Source organism: Salmo salar, chromosome 17 (assembly GCF_965601325.2).
Source record: "Salmo salar chromosome 17, fSalSal1, whole genome shotgun sequence".
Lineage (NCBI taxonomy): Eukaryota > Metazoa > Chordata > Actinopteri > Salmoniformes > Salmonidae > Salmo > Salmo salar.
This window is the reverse complement of record NC_138307.1, coordinates 15,172,501-15,200,000: the sequence shown is the minus strand read 5'-3', so window position 1 is coordinate 15,200,000 and position 27,500 is coordinate 15,172,501. Positions and strand designations below refer to the sequence as shown.

At 50.5% G+C, this 27,500-nt stretch overlaps 1 protein-coding gene across 3 annotated transcripts in view; it reads left to right on the top strand.

Annotated features, from left to right (window-relative positions):
• Nucleotides 1–27,500, top strand: part of LOC106575383 (serine/threonine-protein phosphatase 2A regulatory subunit B'' subunit alpha) — a 100,524-nt gene that overhangs the window by 58,706 nt on the left and 14,318 nt on the right. For 2 of the 3 annotated variants that reach the window (XM_045698966.2, XM_045698967.2), the window contains 2 exons: nt 9,823–12,921; nt 13,020–13,558. In XM_045698966.2, coding sequence (XP_045554922.2) covers nt 10,551–12,921; nt 13,020–13,558 — 2,910 coding nt within the window. In that variant the 5' untranslated portion in view covers nt 9,823–10,550. Of the gene's footprint in view, nt 1–9,822; nt 12,922–13,019; nt 13,559–21,963; nt 23,510–27,500 lie in introns of those variants that run through there. The other variant, XM_045698970.2, reaches the window with a different exon arrangement.

The following is a 27,500-nucleotide window of genomic DNA, read 5'->3' as shown; positions in this document are numbered from 1 at the left end:
TTTCTGACCGTACAGAAAGCTCTGTCTGTCTGTCTGTCTGTCTGTCTGTCTGTCTGTCTGTCTGTCTGTCTGTCTGTCTGTCTGTCTGTCTGTCTGTCTGTCTGTCTGTCTGTCTGTCTGTCTGTCTGTCTGTCTTGTCGCTAAGACACTAGCTGTTGGTGTGTGTAACAAACATCGCTGGAGTTTGTTTATGGGTTTGGTGTTTTACAGGAAAAACTAACACTCATGCAGACATGCACTCACACACTGGCAGAATGCAGACACAAACACACCCTTACACACACACCCTCACAGAGACAGAGTATGTGTGTTTACAACAGTGACGTGAAGAAGAGTCATTCAGGAAGTAGCAATAGCCTGCTGATCAAAACAGCAACCTGGAGGCTAGACCAGCCTCTGTGTGTGTGTGTGTGTGTGTGTGTGTGTGTGTGTGTGTGTGTGTGTGTGTGTGTGTGTGTGTGTGTGTGTGTGTGTGTGTGTGTGTGTGTGTGTGTGTGTGTGTGTGTGTGTGTGTGTGTGTGTGTGTGTGTGTGTGTGTGTGAGACAGCATGTTGTTTGTCCATAAAGCTCCTTACTGGTTGTTTATGCGGGTGCCACTCTACCTTCCCCCAACAGACTGCTAAGTAGCTAACAAAATGGCTACCCAGACTATCTGCATTGCTCCTTCTATTGGATTGAAATGTTTTGCACTGTCTCTATGCAAACTCACACACACTCACACTGATGCAGCAACACACACATACTCACACACACTCACACTGATGCGCCAACACACACATACTCAAACACACTCACACTGATGCGCCAACACACACATACTCACACACACTCACACTGATGCGCCAACACACACATACTCACACACACTCACACTGATGCGCCAACACACACATACTCACACACACTCACACTGATGCGCCAACACACACATACTCACACACACTCACACTGATGCGCCAACACACACATACTCACACACACTCACACTGATGCGCCAACACACACATACTCACACACACTCACACTGATGCGCCAACACACACATACTCACACACACTCACACTGATGCGCCAACACACACATACTCACACACACTCACACTGATGCGCCAACACACACATACTCACACACACTCACACTGATGCGCCAACACACACATACTCACACACACTCACACTGATGCGCCAACACACACATACTCACACACACTCACACTGATGCGCCAACACACACATACTCACACACACTCACACTGATGCGCCAACACACACATACTCACACACACTCACACTGACACACACGCTTAATATGCTCCTGTGTCCCGGCACATTGTAAATATGGTACTGCAACTGACTGACCCTGTAGATAGTATGTTTACCCCTATACATATCTACCTCTATCACTCCTGTGTCCCGGCACATTGTAAATATGGTACTGGAACTGACTGACCCTGTAGATAGTATGTTTACCCCTATACATATCTACCTCTATCACTCCTGTGTCCCGGCACATTGTAAATATGGTACTGGAACTGACTGACCCTGTAGATAGTATGTTTACCCCTATACATATCTACCTCTATCACTCCTGTGTCCCGGCACATTGTAAATATGGTACTGGAACTGACTGACCCTGTAGATAGTATGTTTACCCCTATACATATCTACCTCTATCACTCCTGTGTCCCGGCACATTGTAAATATGGTACTGGAACTGACTGACCCTGTAGATAGTATGTTTACCCCTATACATATCTACCTCGATCACTCCTGTGTCCCGGCACATTGTAAATATGGTACTGGAACTGACTGACCCTGTAGATAGTATGTTTACCCCTATACATATCTACCTCTATCACTCCTGTGTCCCGGCACATTGTAAATATGGTACTGGAACTGACTGACCCTGTAGATAGTATGTTTACCCCTATACATATCTACCTCTATCACTCCTGTGTCCCGGCACATTGTAAATATGGTACTGGAACTGACTGACCCTGTAGATAGTATGCTTACTTACTTTCTAGTGTTCTTCTTATTTCTATTTGTCGTGTTCTACTTGACTGTTTAATTCGTTTTTTACAGTTCTACTGATATTGATTACTGCATTGTTGGGAATGAGCAAGAAAGACATTACACTGTACTAGTGACAGTAAAAACCCTGAAACCGAGAGAGAGAGAGAGAGAGAGAGAGAGACGAGGTAGAGGAGCTAGAGAGAGAGAAGATGGAAGAGAGAGGAGAGAGAGAGACGAGGTAGAGGAGCTAGAGAGAGAGAAGATGGAAGAGAGAGGAGAGAGAGAGACGAGGTAGAGGAGCTAGAGAGAGAGAAGATGGAAGAGAGAGGAGAGAGAGAGACGAGGTAGAGGAGCTAGAGAGAGAGAAGATGGAAGAGAGAGGAGAGAGACGAGGTAGAGGAGCTAGAGAGAGAGAAGATGGAAGAGAGAGGAGAGAGAGAGACGAGGTAGAGGAGCTAGAGAGAGGAGATGGAAGAGAGGAGAGAGAGAGACGAGGTAGAGGAGCTAGAGAGAGAGAAGATGGAAGAGAGAGGAGAGAGAGAGACGAGGTAGAGGAGCTAGAGAGAGAGAAGATGGAGGAGAGAGAGAGACGAGGTAGAGGAGCTAGAGAGAGAGAAGATGGAAGAGAGAGGAGAGAGAGAGACGAGGTAGAGGAGCTAGAGAGAGAGAAGATGGAAGAGAGAGGAGAGAGAGAGACGAGGTAGAGGAGCTAGAGAGAGAGAAGATGGAAGAGAGAGGAGAGAGAGAGACGAGGTAGAGGAGCTAGAGAGAGAGAAGATGGAAGAGAGAGGAGAGAGACGAGGTAGAGGAGCTAGAGAGAGAAGATGGAAGAGAGGAGAGAGAGAGACGAGGTAGAGGAGCTAGAGAGAGAAGATGGAAGAGAGGAGAGAGAGACGAGGTAGAGGAGCTAGAGAGAGAGAAGATGGAAGAGAGAGGAGAGAGAGAGACGAGGTAGAGGAGCTAGAGAGAGAGAAGATGGAAGAGAGAGGAGAGAGAGAGACGAGGTAGAGGAGCTAGAGAGAGAGAAGATGGAAGAGAGAGGAGAGAGACGAGGTAGAGGAGCTAGAGAGAGAGAAGATGGAAGAGAGAGGAGAGAGAGAGACGAGGTAGAGGAGCTAGAGAGAGGAGATGGAAGAGAGGAGAGAGAGAGACGAGGTAGAGGAGCTAGAGAGAGAGAAGATGGAAGAGAGAGGAGAGAGAGAGACGAGGTAGAGGAGCTAGAGAGAGAGAAGATGGAGGAGAGAGAGAGACGAGGTAGAGGAGCTAGAGAGAGAGAAGATGGAAGAGAGAGGAGAGAGAGAGACGAGGTAGAGGAGCTAGAGAGAGAGAAGATGGAAGAGAGAGGAGAGAGAGAGACGAGGTAGAGGAGCTAGAGAGAGAGAAGATGGAAGAGAGAGGAGAGAGAGAGACGAGGTAGAGGAGCTAGAGAGAGAGAAGATGGAAGAGAGAGGAGAGAGACGAGGTAGAGGAGCTAGAGAGAGAAGATGGAAGAGAGGAGAGAGAGAGACGAGGTAGAGGAGCTAGAGAGAGAAGATGGAAGAGAGGAGAGAGAGACGAGGTAGAGGAGCTAGAGAGAGAAGATGGAAGAGAGAGGAGAGAGAGACGAGGTAGAGGAGCTAGAGAGAGAAGATGGAAGAGAGAGGAAAGAGACGAGGTAGAGGAGCTAGAGAGAGAGAAGATGGAAGAGAGAGGAGAGAGAGAGAGACAAGGTAGAGGAGCTAGAGAGAGAAGATGGAAGAGAGAGGAGAGAGAGAGACGAGGTAGAGGAGCTAGAGAGAGAGAAGATGGAAGAGAGAGGAGAGAGAGAGACGAGGTAGAGGAGCTAGAGAGAGAGAAGATGGAAGAGAGAGGAGAGAGAGAGATGAGGTAGAGGAGCTAGAGAGAGAGAGAGAAGATGGAAGAGAGAGGAGAGAGAGAGACGAGGTAGAGGAGCTAGAGAGAGAAGATGAAAGAGAGGAGAGAGAGAGACGAGGTAGAGGAGCTAGAGAGAGAAGATGGAAGAGAGGAGAGAGAGGCGAGGTAGAGGAGCTAGAGAGTGAAGATGGAAGAGAGTGGAGAGAGAGAGACGAGGTAGAGGAGCTAGAGAGAGAGAAGATGGAAGAGAGGAGAGAGAGAGACGAGGTAGAGGAGCTAGAGAGTGAAGATGGAAGAGAGAGGAGAGAGAGAGAGGCGAGGTAGAGGAGCTAGAGAGTGAAGATGGAAGAGAGAGGAGAGAGAGAGACGAGGTAGAGGAGCTAGAGAGAGAGAAGATGGAAGAGAGAGGAGCGAGAGAGACAAGGTAGAGGAGCTAGAGAGAGAAGATGGAAGAGAGGAGAGAGAGAGACGAGGTAGAGGAGCTAGAGAGAGAGAAGATGAAAGAGAGGAGAGAGAGGCGAGGTAGAGGAGCTAGAGAGAGAGAAGATGGAAGAGAGGAGAGAGAGGCGAGGTAGAGGAGCTAGAGAGAGGAGATGGAAGAGAGAGCAGAGAGAGAGAGGCGAGGTAGAGGAGCTAGAGAGTGAAGATGGAAGAGAGAGGAGAGAGAGAGAGGCGAGGTAGAGGAGCTAGAGAGAGAGAAGATGGAAGAGAGAGGAGCGAGAGAGACATGGTAGAGGAGCTAGAGAGAGAAGATGGAAGAGAGGAGAGAGAGAGACGAGGTAGAGGAGCTAGAGAGTGAAGATGGAAGAGAGAGGAGAGAGAGAGACGAGGTAGAGGAGCTAGAGAGAGAAAAGATGGAAGAGAGAGGAGAGAGAGAGACGAGGTAGAGGAGCTAGAGAGAGAGTAGATGGAAGAGAGGAGAGAGAGGCGAGGTAGAGGAGCTAGAGAGAGGAGATGGAAGAGAGAGCAGAGAGAGAGAGGCGAGGTAGAGGAGCTAGAGAGTGAAGATGGAAGAGAGAGGAGAGAGAGAGAGGCGAGGTAGAGGAGCTAGAGAGAGAGAAGATGGAAGAGAGAGGAGCGAGAGAGACAAGGTAGAGGAGCTAGAGAGAGAAGATGGAAGAGAGGAGAGAGAGAGACGAGGTAGAGGAGCTAGAGAGTGAAGATGGAAGAGAGAGGAGAGAGAGAGACGAGGTAGAGGAGCTAGAGAGAGAAAAGATGGAAGAGAGAGGAGAGAGAGAGACGAGGTAGAGGAGCTAGAGAGAGAAGATGGAAGAGAGGAGAGAGAGAGAGACGAGGTAGAGGAGCTAGAGAGTGAAGATGGAGGAGAGAGGAGAGAGAGAGACGAGGTAGAGGAGCTAGAGAGAGAGAAGATGGAAGAGAGGAGAGAGAGGCGAGGTAGAGGAGCTAGAGAGAGAAGATGGAAGAGAGAGGAGAGAGAGACGAGGTAGAGGAGCTAGAGAGAGAGAAGATGGAAGAGAGAGAAGAGAGACGAGGTAGAGGAGCTAGAGAGAGTGAAGATGGAAGAGAGGAGAGAGAGGCGAGGTAGAGGAGCTAGAGAGAGGAGAGAGAGAGCGGTGAGGTAGAGGAGCTAGAGAGAGAAGATGGAAGACGCCATGCAACATTTATTCAGCCCTGTATGAACTAATATCCATTCAGCTCAATTTGTGGGACTGTCCTCACTTTAATTAGTGTTTAACCCCTGACCTGAATACAGGGAGTTCATTGGCCAGCTCAACCTAGTTTCTCAAACCACTTTATAGGCTAGTAGTGTATGGGTGTGTGTTCAGTTTATGAGGAGCGTATGTGTGTGTGCTTGCGTGTGTGTGTAATATGGGAGGGTAGCAGCTCTGAGGAATGTGTTCTCTCCCCCACTGTTCCACAGAGACGAGAGAGAGAGAGAGAGAGAGAGAGAGAGAGAGAGGCCCAGCACTACAGAATGGTTATATCTGAGGTGCCCGTTTCTTATCTGGATGGGCGGCTTGAGTTCATTTATGAGGCGCTCAAACCTGATGGTGAACCAGTCAAAAACACAACACAACACGTGGACGTGGTGCAGAGAAACAGGGAAACATCTGATCATGGATAAAAGACCCCACCCAGGGACATCAGAGTTCAATAGGACAGCCTTGGGGACATCAGAGTTCAATGGGACAGCCTTGGGGACATCAGAGTTCAATGGGACAGCCTTGGGGACATCAGAGTTCAATGGGACAGCCTTGGGGACATCAGAGTTCAATAGGACAGCCTTGGGGACATCAGAGTTCAATGGAACAGCCTTGGGGACATCAGAGTTCAATAGGACAGCCTTGGGGACATCAGAGTTCAATGGGACAGCCTTGGGGACATCAGAGTTCAATAGGACAGCCTTGGGGACATCAGAGTTCAATAGGACAGCCTTGGGGACATCGGAGTTCAATGGGACAGCCTTGGGGACATCAGAGTTCAATGGGACAGCCTTGGGGACATCAGAGTTCAATGGGACAGCCTTGGGGACATCAGAGTTCAATAGGACAGCCTTGGGGACATCAGAGTTCAATGGGACAGCCTTGGGGACATCAGAGTTCAATGGGACAGCCTTGGGGACATCAGAGTTCAATGGGACAGCCTTGGGGACATCAGAGTTCAATGGGACAGCCTTGGGGACATCAGAGTTCAATGGGACAGCCTTGGGGACATCAGAGTTCAATGGGACAGCCTTGGGGACATCAGAGTTCAATAGGACAGCCTTGGGGACATCAGAGTTCAATAGGACAGCCTTGGGGACATCAGAGTTCAATGGGACAGCCTTGGGGACATCAGAGTTCAATGGAACAGCCTTGGGGACATCAGAGTTCAATGGAACAGCCTTGGGGACATCAGAGTTCAATAGGACAGCCTTGGGGACATCAGAGTTCAATGGAACAGCCTTGGGGACATCAGAGTTCAATAGGACAGCCTTGGGGACATCAGAGTTCAATGGGACAGCCTTGGGGACATCAGAGTTCAATGGGACAGCCTTGGGGACATCAGAGTTCAATGGGACAGCCTTGGGGACATCAGAGTTCAATGGGACAGCCTTGGGGACATCAGAGTTCAATGGGACAGCCTTGGGGACATCAGAGTTCAATGGGACAGCCTTGGGGACATCAGAGTTCAATGGGACAGCCTTGGGGACATCAGAGTTCAATGGGACAGCCTTGGGGACATCAGAGTTCAATGGACGCCGGGACACGGCGGGCGCCTTGGGGACATCAGAGTTCAATGGGACAGCCTTGGGGACATCAGAGTTCAATGGGACGCCGGGGACACGGCGGCGCCTTGGGGACATCAGAGTTCAATGGAACAGCCTTGGGGACATCAGAGTTCAATAGGACAGCCTTGGGGACATCAGAGTTCAATGGGACAGCCTTGGGGACATCAGAGTTCAATGGGACAGCCTTGGGGACATCAGAGTTCAATGGGACAGCCTTGGGGACATCAGAGTTCAATGGGACAGCCTTGGGGACATCAGAGTTCAATGGGACAGCCTTGGGGACATCAGAGTTCAATGGGACAGCCTTGGGGACATCAGAGTTCAATAGGACAGCCTTGGGGACATCAGAGTTCAATAGGACAGCCTTGGGGACATCAGAGTTCAATGGGACAGCCTTGGGGACATCAGAGTTCAATGGAACAGCCTTGGGGACATCAGAGTTCAATGGAACAGCCTTGGGGACATCAGAGTTCAATAGGACAGCCTTGGGGACATCAGAGTTCAATGGAACAGCCTTGGGGACATCAGAGTTCAATGGGACAGCCTTGGGGACATCAGAGTTCAATGGGACAGCCTTGGGGACATCAGAGTTCAATGGGACAGCCTTGGGGACATCAGAGTTCAATGGGACAGCCTTGGGGACATCAGAGTTCAATGGGACAGCCTTGGGGACATCAGAGTTCAATGGGACAGCCTTGGGGACATCAGAGTTCAATGGGACAGCCTTGGGGACATCAGAGTTCAATGGGACAGCCTTGGGGACATCAGAGTTCAATGGGACAGCCTTGGGGACATCAGAGTTCAATGGAACAGCCTTGGGGACATCAGAGTTCAATGGGACAGCCTTGGGGACATCAGAGTTCAATGGGACAGCCTTGGGGACATCAGAGTTCAATGGAACAGCCTTGGGGACATCAGAGTTCAATAGGACAGCCTTGGGGACATCAGAGTTCAATGGGACAGCCTTGGGGACATCAGAGTTCAATAGGACAGCCTTGGGGACATCGGAGTTCAATGGGACAGCCTTGGGGACATCAGAGTTCAATGGGACAGCCTTGGGGACATCAGAGTTCAATGGGATAGCCTTGGGGACATCAGAGTTCAATAGGACAGCCTTGGGGACATCAGAGTTCAATAGGACAGCCTTGGGGACATCAGAGTTCAATGGAACAGCCTTGGGGACATCAGAGTTCAATGGAACAGCCTTGGGGACATCAGAGTTCAATAGGACAGCCTTGGGGACATCAGAGTTCAATAGGACAGCCTTGGGGACATCAGAGTTCAATGGGACAGCCTTGGGGACATCAGAGTTCAATGGGACAGCCTTGGGGACATCAGAGTTCAATGGGACAGCCTTGGGGACATCAGAGTTCAATGGGACAGCCTTGGGGACATCAGAGTTCAATGGGACAGCCTTGGGGACATCAGAGTTCAATGGGACAGCCTTGGGGACATCAGAGTTCAATGGGACAGCCTTGGGGACATCAGAGTTCAATGGGACAGCCTTGGGGAAATCAAGGACAGGTGTGTTGGTGTTTTAAACAGACCAATGGGCTTTTATTAGGTACTTCTGCTCCACTAACAGACTCTTAATACCACGACTGATATAAACATGTGAGGACATGTAGACAGTCCTCCATTCACCTCTCCTTCTTTCACCCTTAGGGTGATCCAAGACTGATCCATGGAGAACACACACCAAATTAGAATGGATAAATGTTGGATGAAATGATATGGACATGGACGCGTCACCTCCGCTGACCATCGACGTACGACTCCCATTGAGAAAGCATTGGAAATCACGAGGGCTGGGACTTGCCAGGGACCTCACGATACAATACTATCACGATACTATCACGATACTATCACAATACTATCACAATACTATCACGATACTATCACAATACTATCACAATACTTAGGTGCCTATACGATGTGTATTGCGATTTGATGTTCCAAACTTTTTGCTCACCATATGTCTGCTGCAGAGAGACGAGAGCGCATGAGAACATGTGTTTTCATGCGTCATGGAAATAAAAGTACTATTTAAAAAGAAGATTAAAAACAAGCTATAGGATGAGAAATGTCCAGAGTTTTGGCGTAGCCGACTAGCTCTAGCTAACACTGCCTAGCAAAAAATGTTTAATATATATCTAATCGATACTTTGAGTCAAGGTATCAATATAATATCGTCCAAAATAATAATGCGATATGTAAATATATTTCCCCCCATCCCTAGAAACCACGGATAAAGGTCAGATCAACAAGCCAGTCTGGCCTCGCCATTATCCATTATACTTTCACCGTCATTTTCTTCTCTTCTCTGTGCTCTTTCGTTTCTTCCGCTCTTTTTGATCGGGAACCAGCGTGTCGTGTGTTTGTGTGTGTGCGCGCGTGTGTGTCAGGAAGTACACATGCGGTTTTGAACTCTTTGATGATAAAGGACTAAGATCCCTCATATATACCATCATCTGGAGGATAGCTGGAAGGCTGACAACACCCCCACCCACACACACACACACACACACACACACACACACACACACACACACACACACACACACACACACACACACACACACACACCGCCCCACCCACACACACACAGAAAAATAATTTGCTACAGGGTGACTGTCAAAATGATTGAATGCTATATTTTTCTCTCCTTCCTTCTTTCTCTCCCTCCTTCCCCCCCACTCCCCCTTTTCTGTCAACTCACAGGTGGTGTCCTCCCATCAGAAACACACCGAGAGCAGCTTGACAGCACAGGACGGAAGGAGGGAGGGAGAGAGAGAGAGAGAGAGAGAGAGAGAGAGAGCCGACCATCTGTGAATCACATCAAGGCAGCTGTGGTTAGGGTGGACTGCATTTATTTTACGAACGAGGGGCAGAGAAATAGAGGGGGATAGAAGAGAGAAGAGGAGAGAGAGAAGGACAAAAGGAGAGGGGGCCTTGGTGAGTTTCCAAGCCCAGGACAGTGAACCCTGATCAGGGGGACTTTCAGGCGACAGTGGGGTTAGACCAGGCCCCTGGAGTTCCTTTGGAGAGATGAGGAGCTCTGAGAAGACAGTGTTTAGACACAGGTGAAACTCAAATGAATCCTGACTCTAATGGATCCTGTGATTACAACATGGATTGACCTTTTCTTCTCATCTGAAGGGATATTTTCGTTTTTTATGTTGATGTTTTTCTGTGTGGAAATGTGTCTATTTTTTCTGCATGAATTTGGAGTTTCAAATCTTTCTGGTGTGGATTTTAAGGAGGCTGTTTAGTTGACTGTGGATCTGAAGCTGCCCCACTCATCCGAAGGGATTTAAACAAGAACTATTTTGGCCTTGGATTTGTTCACGTTGTGTTTTTTTCCAATATGTTTTTTTTCATGCAGTAATTGAGACTGCTTTGTAACCTTGGTAACAAAACGGTAACCAGGCGTCAACTGAGCGGTAACCATGGCAGCAGCCTATCGCGTGGTAGTGAGCAGTGTTAGTTGCTACAGCAGCGTGGTGGTGGACCGTCGGGCTCAGAGTCACGCGGTGCACTACTGCTCCGGGTCATGTGGGGCGCTGTCCCAGGGACTGGACTGTACTGTTGCCCATCGCAGTACCTGCTCCGAGCTGCTGACCGCCCCCTCACACACACACGCTCACACACACCCCGACCCCTCACACACATTCACACACAACCTGACCCGAAACGCTAACTCTCCTCACCAAATCCCCAACAGCTGTAAAGTTAGTATCGCCAGCTGTAACGGGAGTTGTGGTGTTCCTAATGATCCTAACGGTGTGTATGGTGTGGTGGGTGAGGACAGTCCTCCATGGCGAGGTAAGAAGGCCAACACCACCGCCACTACTACCAGCTCTGGTCCTGACCGGCCTCTCCAGAGCTCTGCCAGTCTGAAGGACATCACAGGAGAAGCCATCAACCTGGCCAGTGGCAAACTCAAAGAGTTCTCCTTCGAGAAGCTCCGCCTCTCCACCAGTCACGTGACCTTCAGGAAAGGTCGCAAGGTCAGGCCGGACTCCTACAGCCGTCGGTCCACGGACCTCGACATCGTCTACGGACACTTCACCGGGAACGCCGGAGGAACGGGGAATGGGACTATTACCGGAAATGGAAACGCCAATGATGAGAACCTGCCGCCTTTCAGCGACAACACCAAGGTGCTCAAAGGCCAATCGCCTGCTAGCATCACCGCCGGGGGCGGGTCTCTAGCCACAACCAGCCTATCCAGTGTCTCCAGGGCCGGGGGCGGGTCCACCAGTAGCCTATCCAGCGCCTGCTCCGGTTCCTTGGAGGCGGGGCTCAACACCGTGGCGTCTCTCTACCTCAGCTCATTAGCCGACGAGTCGCTCATCGCCCGGTTACTGGAGAAGACCCGCGCGGGGGAGGAGGGAGGAGTGGGAGGAGCAGGGGGGGAAGACATACGGGCCTGTCTGGACATTCTGGTCAAGTGTTCTGAGGACTTGAAGAAATGTACGGACATCATCAAGCAGTGTATCAGTCGGAAGAGTCCCGGGGGAGGAGAAGATGGGGGAGCCAGTCCTGAGAGCATCTACAGAGCTGTGATGACCAGGCTGAGCTCCTATCTGAGGAAACTGCCTCTAGAGCTGGAGGGGGCTGGGTTAGGGTTAGGGTCAGGGGCTGGAGGTCAAGGGTCAGGGATTGGAGGTCATAGCGAGTTGGCCGAGCTGGTTAGTAGTCTCCATATGCTGCAGCAAGCTGCTGTCCCCTTCTCACCCATATTTGGGAATGATCAACCGCCACGGTATGAAGACGTTGTTCAGAACCCTCCCTTACCCAGGAGCAGGGATGTACTGCCACCCTCATCACTCGCTCCAGACTCTTCTCTCCCTTTGTCCACTACGCCTGAGACAGCAGGGAGACATACGGTTCAGACCAACGGGCTGCAGCACACACACACTCCGTCACACACACACTCTCCCTCACCGCATACACACACGTCTGTTTCTACCCCTCCATCCCAGGCACACACACCTTCATCGCAAATGCACAGTCCGTCAGCGGGTCCACACGCTCCGTCCATCTCCCCCATGGAGGCTCTCTTTATTGAGGAGGATGCAGACCTGGGAAGGGGGCTGAACAGGGCTTCCAGACACACACACTCACACACACCGACCAGAGGCCTCACACACACTCACAGTCGGAACGGGACCGCTTTTAGTCCACACACACCCCCCAGCTCCGCGCACACACACCTCAGCCCCAATCTGTCACACGTACACGTTACACACACACTCCAGTCTGCCGGTGAAGACCTCACCTCAACCTCCGAACACACCCCTCCTGTCACTCATAGAGACGACGATATCGACAGACTTCTGATGGACTTGGAGTGTCTGTCGCAGAGCATGGGTCGGGAGAGAGACAGAATCAGAGAGGGAGAGAGAGAACGAGGGACGGAGCCCCCTCTCCCCGCTAAGACCAGACAGAGGGGGACAGGACAGGGGAACCCCTCCCCACAAACCCAAATCAACCCCCAGGCTCAAAGGCCTGTTCCTGTTAGCCACCTAACCGCTAACGCCCAGGCCACTAGGTCGACCCCCAGCTCGCCTGCTCCTCTCCCCCAGGCAGAGGGCAGCGTGGTGGGGCTGGGAGATGAGGAGGACGGGGCCCTGCTACTGAGGATCCTGGAGAGCATTGAGAGCTTTGCCCAGGAGCTGGTGGACTCTGGGGGTAGTCCTGGGAACACTGGGAAGACTGGGGCTCAGAGCAAAGAGAAGGAGGTGATGAGACTCCTACAGGACACTCTGACGCAGGCCAAACTACCTGGATCTCCACCAGCTGGTCATGGTGACGGTCCGTGTCTATCTATTCCTATCCATGGTATTGTGTATATGTTGCACGGTTCTTCGTTCTATGTATGTATATGAACTGAACTGTGCCTTTACTTACAGATGGACCTGTCTCCACGCCTGTACATGTGTCTGCCTCCACACCAACACCTGCACCCAGACTTACAGATGGACCTGTTCCTACAGCTCTACCTGTCTCTACAGCTCCCGTCCCTGTCCCCGTCCCTGTCCCTGTCCCCGTCCCTGTCCCTGTCCCCGTCCCTGTCCCTGTCCATATCCCCACAACCCTACCAGAGTCTGTCGCCACAGACCAAGCTACACCTTCTGCCCCACCCACACCTGTTCCACCACCTACAGTCGTACCCACACCTTCAGAAGTGGCAACAGTTGGACTGTTAGAGGCCTCTACACGTGAACATCCACCTGTAGCTGACCTGATAGCTGTACTTACCACCAAGGCCACCCTTCCACCGGCTGTAACCCCTGTCCCGCCCCCTACACCCACACCTGGAGAGGCACCTGTTGCAACCATCGCTGCTCCTCCTGTTGCCGTGAGACACCCGGTTGCCCCTAGCGATGTGGTTGCCCTGAGAGATATCGGCTCAACGCTGCTCATCCAGCAGACGCCTGAGGTGATCAGAGTGAGTACCCCTGACCGACGTGTGTGTGTGTGTGTGTGTGTGTGTGTGTGTGTGTGTGTGTGTGTGTGTGTGTGTGTGTGTGTGTGTGTGTGTGTGTGTGTGTGTGTGTGTGTGTGTGTGCGTGCGTGCGTGCGTGCGTGCGTGCGTGCGTGGGTGCGTGCGTGCGTGCGTGCGTGCGTGCGTGCGTGCGTGCGTGCGTGCGTGCGTGCGTGCGTGCGTGCGTGCGTGTTGCTGTTGCTGCTGAAGGAGACTACTTTCTCTGTGTTCTAGTTGAGAGATGCATTGCTGGTTGGATATGTGTAGATGTTCTAGCTGAGAGAGAAATAGATTAAGGGAGGCAGAGAGAGAGGGAGGCAGAGAGAGAGGAGGCAGAGAGAGAGGGAGGCAGAGAGTTAGAGAGGGACGCAGAGAGAGAGGGAGGCAGAGAGAGAGGGAGGCAGAGACAGAGAGGGAGGCAGAGAGAGAGAGAAAGACAGAGGCAGCGAGAGAGCGAGAGAGAGGCAGAGAGAGAGAGAGAGGAAGAGGCAGAGGGAGGGAGGATGGAGGGAGGGAGGCAGAGAGAGAGAGAGAGAGAGGGGGAGGGAGAGAGAGAGGGACAGGCAGAGAGAGAGGGAGAGGTAGAGAGAGAGAGGAGGAAAGGAAGAGGTGGAGACAAAGTGGTGGCCAGCTCTCTCCTCTAGAATGTTTGGGGTAATTTAGGGCTTTGTGCTGGTAATGTCATAAATACAGTGCCTTCAGAAAGTATTCATACTCCTTGACTTATACCACATTTTGTTGTTACAGCCTGAATTTGAAATGCATCAAATACATGTTTTGCTCACCCATCTACACACAATACCACATAATGACAAAGTGAAAACATATTTTTAGACATTTTAGCATATCTATTGTAAATTAAATACAGAAATATCTCATTTACATAAGTATTCACACCAGTACATGTTAGAATCACCTTCGGCAGTGATTACAGCTGTGAGTCTTTCTGGGTAAGTCTCTAACAGTGATTACAGCTGTGAGTCTTTCTGGGTAAGTCTCTAACAGTGATTGCAGCTGTGAGTCTTTCTGGGTAAGTCTCTAACAGTGATTACAGCTGTGAGTCTTTCTGGGTAAGTCTCTAACAGTGATTACAGCTGTGAGTCTTTCTGGGTAAGTCTCTAACAGTGATTACAGCTGTGAGTCTTTCTGGGTAAGTCTCTAACAGTGATTACAGCTGTGAGTCTTTCTGGGTAAGTCTCTAACAGTGATTACAGCTGTGAGTCTTTCTGGGTAAGTCTCTAAGAGCTTTCCACACCTGGATTGTACAATATTTGCCCATTTTTATTCTTTTTGAAATTCTTCAAGCTCTGTCAAGATGTTTGTTGATCATTGTTAGACAGCCATTTTCAAGCCTTGCCATAGATTTTCAAACCGATTTAAGTCAAAACTGTAACTAGGCCACTCAGGAACATTCAATGCCGTGTTGGTAAACAACTCCAGTGTACATTTGGCCTTGTGATTTAGGTTATTGTCCTGCTGAAAGGTGAATTTGTCTCCCAGTGTCTGTTGGAAAGCAGACTGAACCTGGTGTGCTTAGATCTATTCCATTTCTTTTTTTAAAAGGTATTTTAATAATGACAAGCATACCCATAACATGATGCAGCCATCACCATGCTTGAAAATATGAAGAGTGATACTCAGTGATGTGTTGTGTTGGATTTGTCTCAAACATAACTTTATGTCCTGAATACAAATCGTTCATTTCTTTGCCACATTATTTACAGTTTTACTTTATTTAGTGCCTTGTTGCAACCAGAATGCATGTTTTGAAGTATTTTGTATCTTGTACAGGCTTCCTTCTTTTCACTTTGTCATTTAGGTTAGTATTGTGGAGTTATTACAATGTTGTTGATCCATCCTCAGTCTTCTCCTATCACAGCCATTAAACTCTGTAACTGTTTTAAAGTCCCCATTGGCCTCATGGTGAAATCCCTGAGCGGTTTCCTTCCCCTACAGCATCTGAGTGACTTTCATGTTTAATTCATTTGTAAAAATGTCTAAAAACATAATTCCACTTTGACACTATGGGGTATTGTGTGTAGGCCAGTGACACAAAAATCTACATTTAATACATGTTCAATTCAGGCTGTAACACAACAAAATGTGGAGAAAGTCCAGGGGTGTGAATACTTTCTGAATGCACTGTATGTCGCCTACATATCAACATGGAGTAAGGTTTCACAGCATGGTCGATCAACAGACAGCAGAGGTAGAAGGAACGAGAGAAGGAGGGATGACAAGGAGATAGAGAGAGAGGAATGTAGATGAAGTGGTCCACTCACAGGCTCTTCTCTCTGATTGGTTGAAGTGTTATTTTGGGACCAGTCTCTGTTGTTGCAGTGTCACAGGCAGAATGTGTGTGTGTGTGTGAGGTGCTGATTGGAGCACAGCGGGAGAGGGTGGGGGCTGTTGGCATTGGGAATGTTAATGGTGTTGTTACCAAGTACACACACACACACACACACACACACACACACACACACACACACACACACACACACACACACACACACCAGGCTGACAGATAGAGGTGTGATGGGGACCTAAATCTGTCTACTACGGCATCCTGCTAACAGACTCACTGTCGCCACAGTGTAAACGGACCCTGTGTGTGTGGTGTGGTGTGTGTGTGTGTGTGTGTGTGTGTGTGTGTGTGTGTGTGTGTGTGTGTGTGTGTGTGTGTGTGTGTGTGTGTGTGTGTGTGTGTGTGTGTGTGTGTGTGTGTGTGTGTGTGTGTGTGTGTGTGTGTGTGTGTGTGTCTGTCGCCAAAGGGTAGGCTGACCCATTGCTACCGTTAGGTCACAGCTGAGTTTAGGAATAGCTCTGTGTGTGTGTGTGTGTGTGTGTGTGGGGGCTTTCTGACACCCGATGCCTCTTTGGCATTCTGAGATTTATGCAAATACACCCCAGCACCAACCCCACCCCATGTCCTAATTAAACATTACCCTGCCAATCACACTGAAGTGTGACTCAGGGGTCCAAAGGCTGTGTGTGTGTGTGTGTGTGTGTGTGTGTGTGTGTGTGTGTGTGTGTGTGTGTGTGTGTGTGGTGTGTGTGTGTGTGTGTGTGTGTGTGTGTGTGTGTGTGTGTGTGTGTGTGTGTGTGTGTGTGTGTGTGTGTGTGTGTGTGTGTGGCTGACAGAGTAATATAGGCCTTTCTGCACCTGTCAGAGTGTTCCCATTAATCACCATGGAGACCAGGAGGCCAGGCCAGATAAATCCAAGGCCAGGCAAGACAGTCGAACGCAGAGCAGAGAGCAAGACAAGACTAGCAGAACAGACAGCAGAGAGCAGACTAGCCATTTGGAGCCCAGAACAGAAATGAGGGGAGAGCCAACCCTCCTCCTACCCTTCTACAGTGACTGCATTTCAAATGGCACCCTATTCCCTTGACCAGGGCCCTAGGCACTAGGGTGCCATTCGGGACGAAGCCAGGCTTTGGCTTTTACATTCCCCATGGGGGAGTGAATGAGTGGCCGTGGCTTAAGTTACTGAGAAGAGGTCAACAGGATGAATGGAGGGGTAAACAGCAGGGGTTGTTGTCTTGGGGTCGATACTTAAGGACATCACCTCTCAAATGCTTCCACAGGAAATGAGGTCACAGCAGGAAGCTCAGCCAAGCGGTGAGAGAAGCCCCCTCCCCCACTTTCCCACTACTTCCCTCTCTAACACACAAATACACACACAAATACACACTTTCCCACTACTTCCCTCTCTAACACACAAATACACACACAAATACACACTTTCCCACTACTTCCCTCTCTAACACACAAATACACACACAGACACACACTTTCCCACTACTTCCCTCTCTAACACACAAATACACACACAGACACACACTTTCCCACTACTTCCCTCTCTAACACACAAATACACACACAGACACACACTTTCCCACTACTTCCCTCTCTAACACACAAATACACACACAGACACACACTTTCCCACTACTTCCCTCTCTAACACACAAATACACACACAGACACACACTTTCCCACTACTTCCCTCTCTAACACACAAATACACACACAGACACACCTTGGAGTCAGTGTTGCTGTGTGTGAGGAGTTTCCAACACTGACAATAGCCTCCAAGGTTAGACACACACACACACACACACACACACACACACACACACACACACACACACACACACACACACACACACACACACACACACACACACAGAAAGAAAGAGCGAGAGAGATTAGAGAATACACATACGAGAGATCTGAAGAACTACACTTGATGCCATCACATTCCTCTACACACACACACACACTCTGCTCACTCTGCACACACACACACACACTCTGCTCACTCTGCACACACACACACACACTCTGCTCACTCTGCACACACTCTGCACACACTCTGCTCACTCTGCACACACTCTGCACACACTCTGCACACACTCTGCACACACTGCACACACTCTGCACACTCTGCACACACTCTGCGCACACTCTGCACACACTCTGCACACACTCTGCACACTCTGCACACACTTATACCTGAGGTCACCTTAGTAACCATTGTCTGTTTAGCAACTTCCTACATTTGTGTGTGTGTGTGTGTGTGTGTGTGTGTGTGTGTGTGTGTGTGTGTGTCCTGCAGCTCTCTGCTGCCATCTAGTTTTAGTCTGCTGTTAACACACAGAGTTAAACAAGGGTCATTCACCAGGGGCGACTTCATCCTCCTCCTGCTTCATCTAGGAGCTCTGCTTCCATCTGCTGGAGGAGAGGGGTACTGCAGTACAAGAGGTCTGTTGGAGTGGAGGGGTACTGCAGTACTTGAGGTCTGTTGGAGGAGAGGGGTACTGCAGTACAAGAGGTCTGTGGGAGGAGAGGGGTACTGCAGTACTTGAGGTCTGTTGGAGGAGAGGGGTACTGCAGTACAAGAGGTCTGTTGGAGGAGAGGGGTACTGCAGTACAAGAGGTCTGTTGGAGGAGAGGGTTACTGCAGTACAAGAGGTCTGCTGGAGGAGGGGGTTCTGCAGTACAAGACGCCTGTTGGAGGAGAGGGGTACTGCAGTACAAGAGGTCTGTGGGAGGAGAGGGGTACTGCAGTACTTGAGGTCTGCTGGAGGAGAGGGGTACTGCAGTACAAGAGGTCTGTGGGAGGAGAGGGGTACTGCAGTACTTGAGGTCTGCTGGAGGAGAGGGGTACTGCAGTACAAGAGGTCTGCTGGAGGAGAGGGGTACTGCAGTACAAGAGGTCTGCTGGAGGAGAGGGGTACTGCAGTACAAGAGGTCTGTTGGAGGAGAGGGGTACTGCAGTACAAGAGGTCTGCTGGAGGAGAGGGGTACTGCAGTACAAGAGGTCTGTTGGAGGAGAGGGGTACTGCAGTACTTGAGGTCTGTTGGAGGAGAGGGGTACTGCAGTACAAGAGGTCTGCTGGAGGAGAGGGGTACTGCAGTACAAGAGGTCTGTTGGAGGAGAGGGGTACAGCAGTACTTGAGGTCTGCTGGAGGAGAGGGGTACTGCAGTACAAGACGCCTGTTGGAGGAGAGGGGTACTGCAGTACAAGAGGTCTGCTGGAGGAGAGGGGTACTGCAGTACAAGACGTCTGTTGGAGGAGAGGGGTACTGCAGTACAAGAGGTCTGTTGGAGGAGAGGGGTACTGCAGTACAAGACGCCTGTTGGAGGAGAGGGGTACTGCAGTACAAGAGGTCTGTTGGAGGAGAGGGGTACTGCAGTACAAGATGCCTGTTGGAGGAGAGGGGTACTGCAGTACAAGAGGTCTGTGGGAGGAGAGGGGTACTGCAGTACTTGAGGTCTGCTGGAGGAGAGGGGTACTGCAGTACAAGAGGTCTGTGGGAGGAGAGGGGTACTGCAGTACTTGAGGTCTGCTGGAGGAGAGGGGTACTGCAGTACAAGAGGTCTGCTGGAGGAGAGGGGTACAGCTACAGCTCTACAGGTGTACAGGGGAGGGTAAAGGAGGAGAGGGGTACAGCTACAGCTCTACAGGTGTACAGGGGAGGGTAAAGGAGGAGAGGGGTACAGCTACAGCTCTACAGGTGTACAGGGGAGGGTAAAGGAGGAGAGGGGTACAGCTACAGCTCTACAGGTGTACAGGGGAGGGTAAAGGAGGAGAGGGGTACAGCTACAGCTCTACAGGTGTACAGGGGAGGGTAAAGGAGGAGAGAAGAGATGGAGGAGCAGGTGTTTATCTGGATCTGAGTGTGTCTGAGAGAGAGAGAGAGAGGAACGTATATGTTACAGTGCAATCTGACAGGTTTCTGAAATAGTCTGTGTTATGTGTTAACTAGAGAGTGTGATCAGCTTCCAACTCAGACACATAGTGCCCTCTTGTCTGTGGATGTGTGTGTGTGTGTGTGTGTGTGTTGGGAGAGGAAGTGAGTCTGGGAATAGAGCAGAGATGTGAACTGGGTTTCCTCGTTGTTGGCACGGTCACCCTGTGAACATTCCGACCGATGCAGCCAAGGGTCGTTACCACGGAGATGGCATTTGGCATGCCTATTTTCAAGTGTGTGTGTGTGTGAAGTCTGCCTAGTTCCTGCAGCAGAAATAAGCCTGTAGAGTTAAGCCAAGTGCTTCCAGCTTTAGCACTAGCTATCGCTGGTGGATAAGGGAAGGTAGCGTGTGTTGAAGGTTTACTGACCTTTCTGAAATATTGCTGTGATTTCACATAATGGTTCCACTTTGAAAGAATAACAATTTATAGACCTTAGTAATCATTTACTTAAAAGTGAAGAGATTAGGGGAGGGGAGGAGGGGAGGGGAGGATATGGGAGGAGAGAGGAGAGGGGAGGAGGGGAGGGGAGGAGGGGAGGGGAGAGAGGAGGGGAGGAGAGGGGAGGGGAGAGGAGGAGAGAGGAGGGGAGGAGAGGGGAGGGGGGGAGGGAAGGGAAGGGGAGGAGAGGGGAGGAGAGAGGAGAGAGGAGGGGAGGAAAGGGGAGAAGAGAGGAGGGGAGGAGAGGGGAGGAGAGAGGAGGGGGGCGGAAAGCGATAAGAGGAGGGTAGAGGAAAAGGGAGGACAGGAGAGGGCAGGATGAGTGACAAAAAGACAAAGGAAAAGAAGAAGAGGAGGTTAGGGGAGGAGAGAAGGAGGAGAGAAGGAGGAGAGAAGGAGGAGAGAAGGAGGTAAGGGAAGAAGAGATGAGAAGCCTGTCAGCGAGGAAAAGAGCACGCAGCTGGGTCAATGACATCTGTTCAGGGTCCGCTTACACACGCACGCACGCACGCACAGACACACACTCATCTGCGCTTGTCGCTGAGATTTCTGACTCACCAAGTGCAGGGGTGCTTTAGGAACAACACTTTTTAGCTGCCACAAATAGCAGAGAGCTTTTAACATGATTCCACTAACAGCACAGTTTAGCTACATACAGACGGGTTGAAAAACGGTATGCTAACGGGTGACCCTAGCTACTAATAATAGCACTGAGCAGTTGCAACAGCAAACCACAACAAAGTCGTGTGGCCACAGAATCCTTGAGACAACGTGCATTGCAAATCATGCAGGCAAAGAGAGAGACTTACAGTGCTATTTACAAGTATTTCAACTTCTCCAGCTCTTGGAGGTGGCAGTGTGTGTGTGTGTTAAGGATGTGACGTTGGCTTGACAACACTGCACTTGTAAATAATCGTGTGTGTGTGTGTGTGTGTGTGTGTGTGTGTGTGTGTGTGTGTGTGTGTGTGTGTGTGTGTGTGTGTGTGTGTGTATGGAGACGGAGAGCTGAAAACGCGCACACACACACACACACGTGGGATTATTCACTTCCTGTGGAGCGTGTCTGATGTTCCTGTCATAACTCCCCTGTCCACTATAGCGCTCTGTTCAGTCCTACTACCAACTGATACGGGTGACCAATCCACTCCTCCAACTTCCTGCAGCGTTTAGTTCCAACCCTGCTCATCAGGGGTTCATCAGGACATCGAGTAGCTGAATCAGGTGTGTTAGAGCAGGGCTGGAACAAAGCCCTGCACACCTTGTAGCTCTATAGTAACAGGATTGGTCACCCCTGTTATAGAGTGTGAGACTCTCCCCGTGCAGCCTTCTGGTCTACCTGTAACTGCTCTGCTAGGAATGCTTCTGCTGAGGCCAGTAGCCACAGATGTTTTATCATTTGGTTAGTGGACAGGGTACTGGCTGACTGGCAAGACATACAGTAGCACTGCAGACCAGTACTGAGGATTCTAGGTAATACACAGCCACGGCCACTAGATGGGGCTGAGCTATCCTCCAGTCCACACTTCACTCAGAACAGCCAGAATACTGTTGAGGCTAACTTTAGCCAGAGAGGCTAGGGGATGGGGGGCAGGGGAGCAGGGAACACATAGATATGCAACACGACCAAACCAAACCCCCTGCCCTACCCTTTCGCTCAGGACAGCCGGTGTGTGGTGTGTGTGTGTGTGTGTGTGTGTGTGTCGCAGCCAGACCTCGGCCTGTCTCATATTTCCCAGAGCTGGTCTCTCAGTTTGATTCTCAGAGCGACAGGCTACAGAAGGACTATACCGTAGAACCAGAGAAGCACAGGGGAGACGGGAACTTTTCTACCCCAGAGAGAAGCACTCTGTTGGGCCACGTATAGCCACCGGCTGGCCCGCCGCTATGGTTTTTACGAGATACGCTAGGAGCTAACACACGGAATACGTCAGTGCACACACTCGGATAAGCTACGGACTCAACCCTGAGAGAGAGAGAGAGAATATAGGTGTGTCTGAGTGTGGGTCTATAGCATTTGTCAATATTAGAGAGTGTTTGTGTGGAAGTGAAGCAACAGGAAAGTTTGATACGAAACAGTGTGTGTGTGTGTGTGAGGCTAGCAGACATGGAGTGAGAACCAGCTAGCTGCAGGTGGACTCAGAACCGACTCAGAACACAGTCCTGTTGGATCTTCCTTCCTTTCTCTGTGGACTCATTTTCTTCTCTTGGTGGATTCTTTTCTTTTTCGGTATATTCTGTTACTCTTTTCTTTTCCTCTGCTGGGCGATCTTGTCTCCTTCAGTCTGTTCTCCTGGATATGTGAAAGGAATCATCCCTCGTTCCGTTGGACAGAATGGAGAGAATAAAATACTTTGAAGAAACGAAATAGAAAGCTGGAATCCGTTGCATGGAGAGAGTGGAAAACTGAAAAGAAGAGAGAATTGTAGAGCTGTGGTCTGTAGATAGACTGTAGACTCCATGGAGCTGTTGGTAGTCTAGTAGTCCTGTCTGTAATTCTACACCACGGCCGGTCTGTGGTTCATCTGTCTCTCAGGGGGCTTTGCTGCACCCTCCACCAACACCAGCTGGGAATCTGAATGAACTTTGAACTTGAACCGCTACCTAAGAAACGGATGCAATAAAGTAATCATCCTCACCTTCATCCTCTCCTATCATCCTCACCTTCATCCTCTCCTATCATCCTCACCTTCATCCTCTCCTATCAACGTCATCTTCACCCTCTCCTATCATCCTCCCCTTCATCCTCTCCTATCATCCTCACCTTCATCGTCTCCTATCATCCTCACCTTCATCCTCTCCTATCATCCTCACCTTCATCCTCTCCTATCATCGTCACCTTCATCCTCCCCTATCAACATCTTCATCCTCTCCTATCAACGTCACCTTCATCCTCTCCTATCATCGTCACCTTCACCCTCTCCTATCATCGTCATCTTCACCCTCTCCTATCATCGTCATCTTCATCCTCTCCTATCCATATCTTCAACCTCTCCTATCCATATCTTCAACCTCTCCTATCATCATCTTCATCCTCTCCTATCATCATCTTCATCCTCTCCTATCAACGTCATGTTTATCAAGGAGTCTAAAGAGACACTGCGGGGGGACCCTGATCTAAGATGTGAGCTAGCCTTCCTCTCCCGGGGCTGTGACTTCGTACTGCCCTCGCGCTTCAAGAAGAGAATCAAGACCTTCCAGCAACTGCAGGCGCAGGTTGGTAGTACTGGACTGGACTGGACTGGACTGGACTGGACTGGACTGGACTGGACTGGACTGGACTAGACTGGACTGGACTAGACTAGACTGGACTAGACTGGACTGGACTGGACTAGACTGGACTGGACTGGACTAGACTGGACTAGACTGGACTAGACTAGACTGGACTAGACTGGACTGGACTGGACTAGACTGGACTGGACTGGACTCACTGGATGATACTGATGCATTACACACACACACACCTCTCCAATAAACACACACGCACATGCACACGCGTGTGCTAAAAACACACACACGCAGGTGTTTAACAGACACACACAAACACACACTTTTTCTCACACCAATAACACAAATACATGCCGGGGAAGACAAGCTATTCTGAGGCAGATTCCAGAGTGTTATTTTTAGTCCTGGGGGGCAGGAATAGAGTGATAGAATGGATGAGTGCAGAGAGGGGGTGGGGCGGAGAGGGGCTGGTTCAGCTGTCCTACTTGGTACCCACCCAGTACAGACGCTCAGCAGAGGGTATAGAGCCTGTAACACGGACACGTAACACAGTGCTTCAACCTTGTTTCATGGTGTTGAAACAGCCTTAGGTGATGTGGTACAGAGACATTTTGTTTTGGTACTGAAAGAATCAGGCAGCAGTATTTCCCTCAGGTGGTAGGCATGTAGTAGACTGGTCGCTTAGTCACAACAGATGTGTTTGTATAGGGTAGTCTGCTCCTACATCATTGTTCATTACCATAGTTGTTGTTGTCCATTGGTCCAGGCTGTTCAGGGTGTGGGGAGATCTTATTCCACATGCCCAGGCTGTTCAGGGTTAGGGAGATCTTATTCCACTGGTCCAGGCTGTTCAGGGTGTGGGGAGATCTTATTCCACTGGTCCAGGCTGTTCAGGGTGTGGGGAGATCTTATTCCACTGGCTCAGGCTGTTCAGGGTTCGGGAGATCTTATTCCACTGGTCCAGGCTGTTCAGGGTTGGGGAGATCTTATTCCACTGGTCCAGGCTGTTCAGGGTTGGGGAGATCTTATTCCATTGGTCCAGGCTGTTCAGGGTGTGGGGAGATCTTATTCCACTGGTCCAGGCTGTTCAGGGTTGGGGAGATCTTATTCCACTGGTCCAGGCTGTTCAGGGTGTGGGGAGATCTTATTCCACTGGTCCAGGCTGTTCAGGGTGTGGGGAGATCTTATTCCACTGGTCCAGGCTGTTCAGGGTTGGGGAGATCTTATTCCACTGGTCCAGGCTGTTCAGGGTGTGGGGAGATCTTATTCCACTGGTCCAGGCTGTTCAGGGTTGGGGAGATCTTATTCCACTGGTCCAGGCTGTTCAGGGTTGGGGAGATCTTATTCCACTGGTCCAGGCTGTTCAGGGTGTGGGGAGATCTTATTCCACTGGTCCAGGCTGTTCAGGTTGTGGGGATATCTTATTCCACTGGTCAGGCTGTTCAAGGTGTGGGGAGATCTTATTCCACTGGTCCAGGCTGTTCAGGGTATGGGGAGATCTTATTCCACTGGTCCAGGCTGTTCAGGGTGTGGAGAGATCTTATTCCACCTGTCCAGGTTGTTCAGGGTGTGGGGAGATCTTATTCCACTGGCCCAGGCTGTTCAGGGTTCGGGAGATCTTATTCCACTGGTCCAGGCTGTTCAGGGTTGGGGAGATCTTATTCCACTGGTCCAGGCTGTTCATGGTTGGGGAGATCTTATTCCACTGGTCTAGGCTATTCAGGGTTGGGGAGATGTTATTCCCCACTGGTCCAGGCTGTTCAGGGTTAGGGAGATCTTATTCCACTGGTCCAGGCTGTTCAGGGTTGGGGAGATCTTATTCCACTGGTCCAGGCTGTCCAGGGTGTGGGGAGATCTTATTCCACTGGTCCAGGCTGTTCAGGGTGTGGAGAGATCTTATTCCACTGGTCCAGGCTGTTCAGGGTTGGGGAGATCTTATTCCACTGGTCCAGGCTGTTCAGGGTTGGGGAGATCTTATTCCACTGGTCCAGGCTATTCAGGGTTGGGGAGATCTTATTCCCCACTGGTCCAGGCTGTTCAGGGTTAGGGAGATCTTATTCCACTGGTCCAGGCTGTTCAGGGTTGGGGAGATCTTATTCCACTGGTCCAGGCTGTCCAGGGTGTGGGGAGATCTTATTCCACTGGTCCAGGCTGTTCAGGGTTGGGGAGATCTTATTCCACTGGTCCAGGCTGTTCAGTGTTGGGGAGATCTTATTCCACTGGTCCTGGCTGTTCAGGGTTGGGGAGATATTATTCCACTGGTCCAGGCTGTTCAGGGTGTGGGGAGATCTTATTCCACTGGTCCAGGCTGTTCAGGGTGTGGGGAGATCTTATTCCACTGGTCCAGGCTGTTCAGGGTTGGGGAGATCTTATTCCACTGGTCCAGGCTGTTCAGGGTGTGGAGAGATCTTATTCCACTGGTCCAGGCTGTTCAGGGCTGGGGAGATCTTATTCCACTGGTCCAGGCTGTTCAGGGTGTGGGGAGATCTTATTCCACTGGTCCAGGCTGTTCAGGGTGTGGGGAGATCTTATTCCACTGGTCCAGGCTGTTCAGGGTGTGGGGAGATCTTATTCCACTGGCCCAGGCTGTTCAGGGTTGGGGAGATCTTATTCCACTGGTCCAGGCTGTTCAGGGTGTGGGGAGATCTTATTCCACTGGTCCAGGCTGTTCAGGGTTGGGGAGATCTTATTCCACTGGTCCAGGCTGTTCAGGGTTGGGGAGATCTTATTCCACTGGTCCAGGCTGTTCAGGTTGTGGGGAGATCTTATTACACTGGTCCAGGCTGTTCAGGGTGTGGGGAGATCTTATTCCACTGGTCCAGGCTGTTCAGGTTGTGGGGATATCTTATTCCACTGGTCCAGGCTGTTCAGGGTTGGGGAGATCTTATTCCACTGGTCCAGGCTGTTCAGGGTTGGGGAGATCTTATTCCACTGGTCCAGGCTGTTCAGGGTGTGGGGAGATCTTATTCCACTGGTCCAGGCTGTTCAGGTTGTGGGGATATCTTATTCCACTGGTCAGGCTGTTCAAGGTGTGGGGAGATCTTATTCCACTGGTCCAGGCTGTTCAGGGTATGGGGAGATCTTATTCCACTGGTCCAGGCTGTTCAGGGTGTGGAGAGATCTTATTCCACCTGTCCAGGTTGTTCAGGGTGTGGGGAGATCTTATTCCACTGGCCCAGGCTGTTCAGGGTTCGGGAGATCTTATTCCACTGGTCCAGGCTGTTCAGGGTTGGGGAGATCTTATTCCACTGGTCCAGGCTGTTCATGGTTGGGGAGATCTTATTCCACTGGTCTAGGCTATTCAGGGTTGGGGAGATGTTATTCCCCACTGGTCCAGGCTGTTCAGGGTTAGGGAGATCTTATTCCACTGGTCCAGGCTGTTCAGGGTTGGGGAGATCTTATTCCACTGGTCCAGGCTGTCCAGGGTGTGGGGAGATCTTATTCCACTGGTCCAGGCTGTTCAGGGTGTGGAGAGATCTTATTCCACTGGTCCAGGCTGTTCAGGGTTGGGGAGATCTTATTCCACTGGTCCAGGCTGTTCAGGGTTGGGGAGATCTTATTCCACTGGTCCAGGCTATTCAGGGTTGGGGAGATCTTATTCCCCACTGGTCCAGGCTGTTCAGGGTTAGGGAGATCTTATTCCACTGGTCCAGGCTGTTCAGGGTTGGGGAGATCTTATTCCACTGGTCCAGGCTGTCCAGGGTGTGGGGAGATCTTATTCCACTGGTCCAGGCTGTTCAGGGTTGGGGAGATCTTATTCCACTGGTCCAGGCTGTTCAGTGTTGGGGAGATCTTATTCCACTGGTCCTGGCTGTTCAGGGTTGGGGAGATATTATTCCACTGGTCCAGGCTGTTCAGGGTGTGGGGAGATCTTATTCCACTGGTCCAGGCTGTTCAGGGTGTGGGGAGATCTTATTCCACTGGTCCAGGCTGTTCAGGGTTGGGGAGATCTTATTCCACTGGTCCAGGCTGTTCAGGG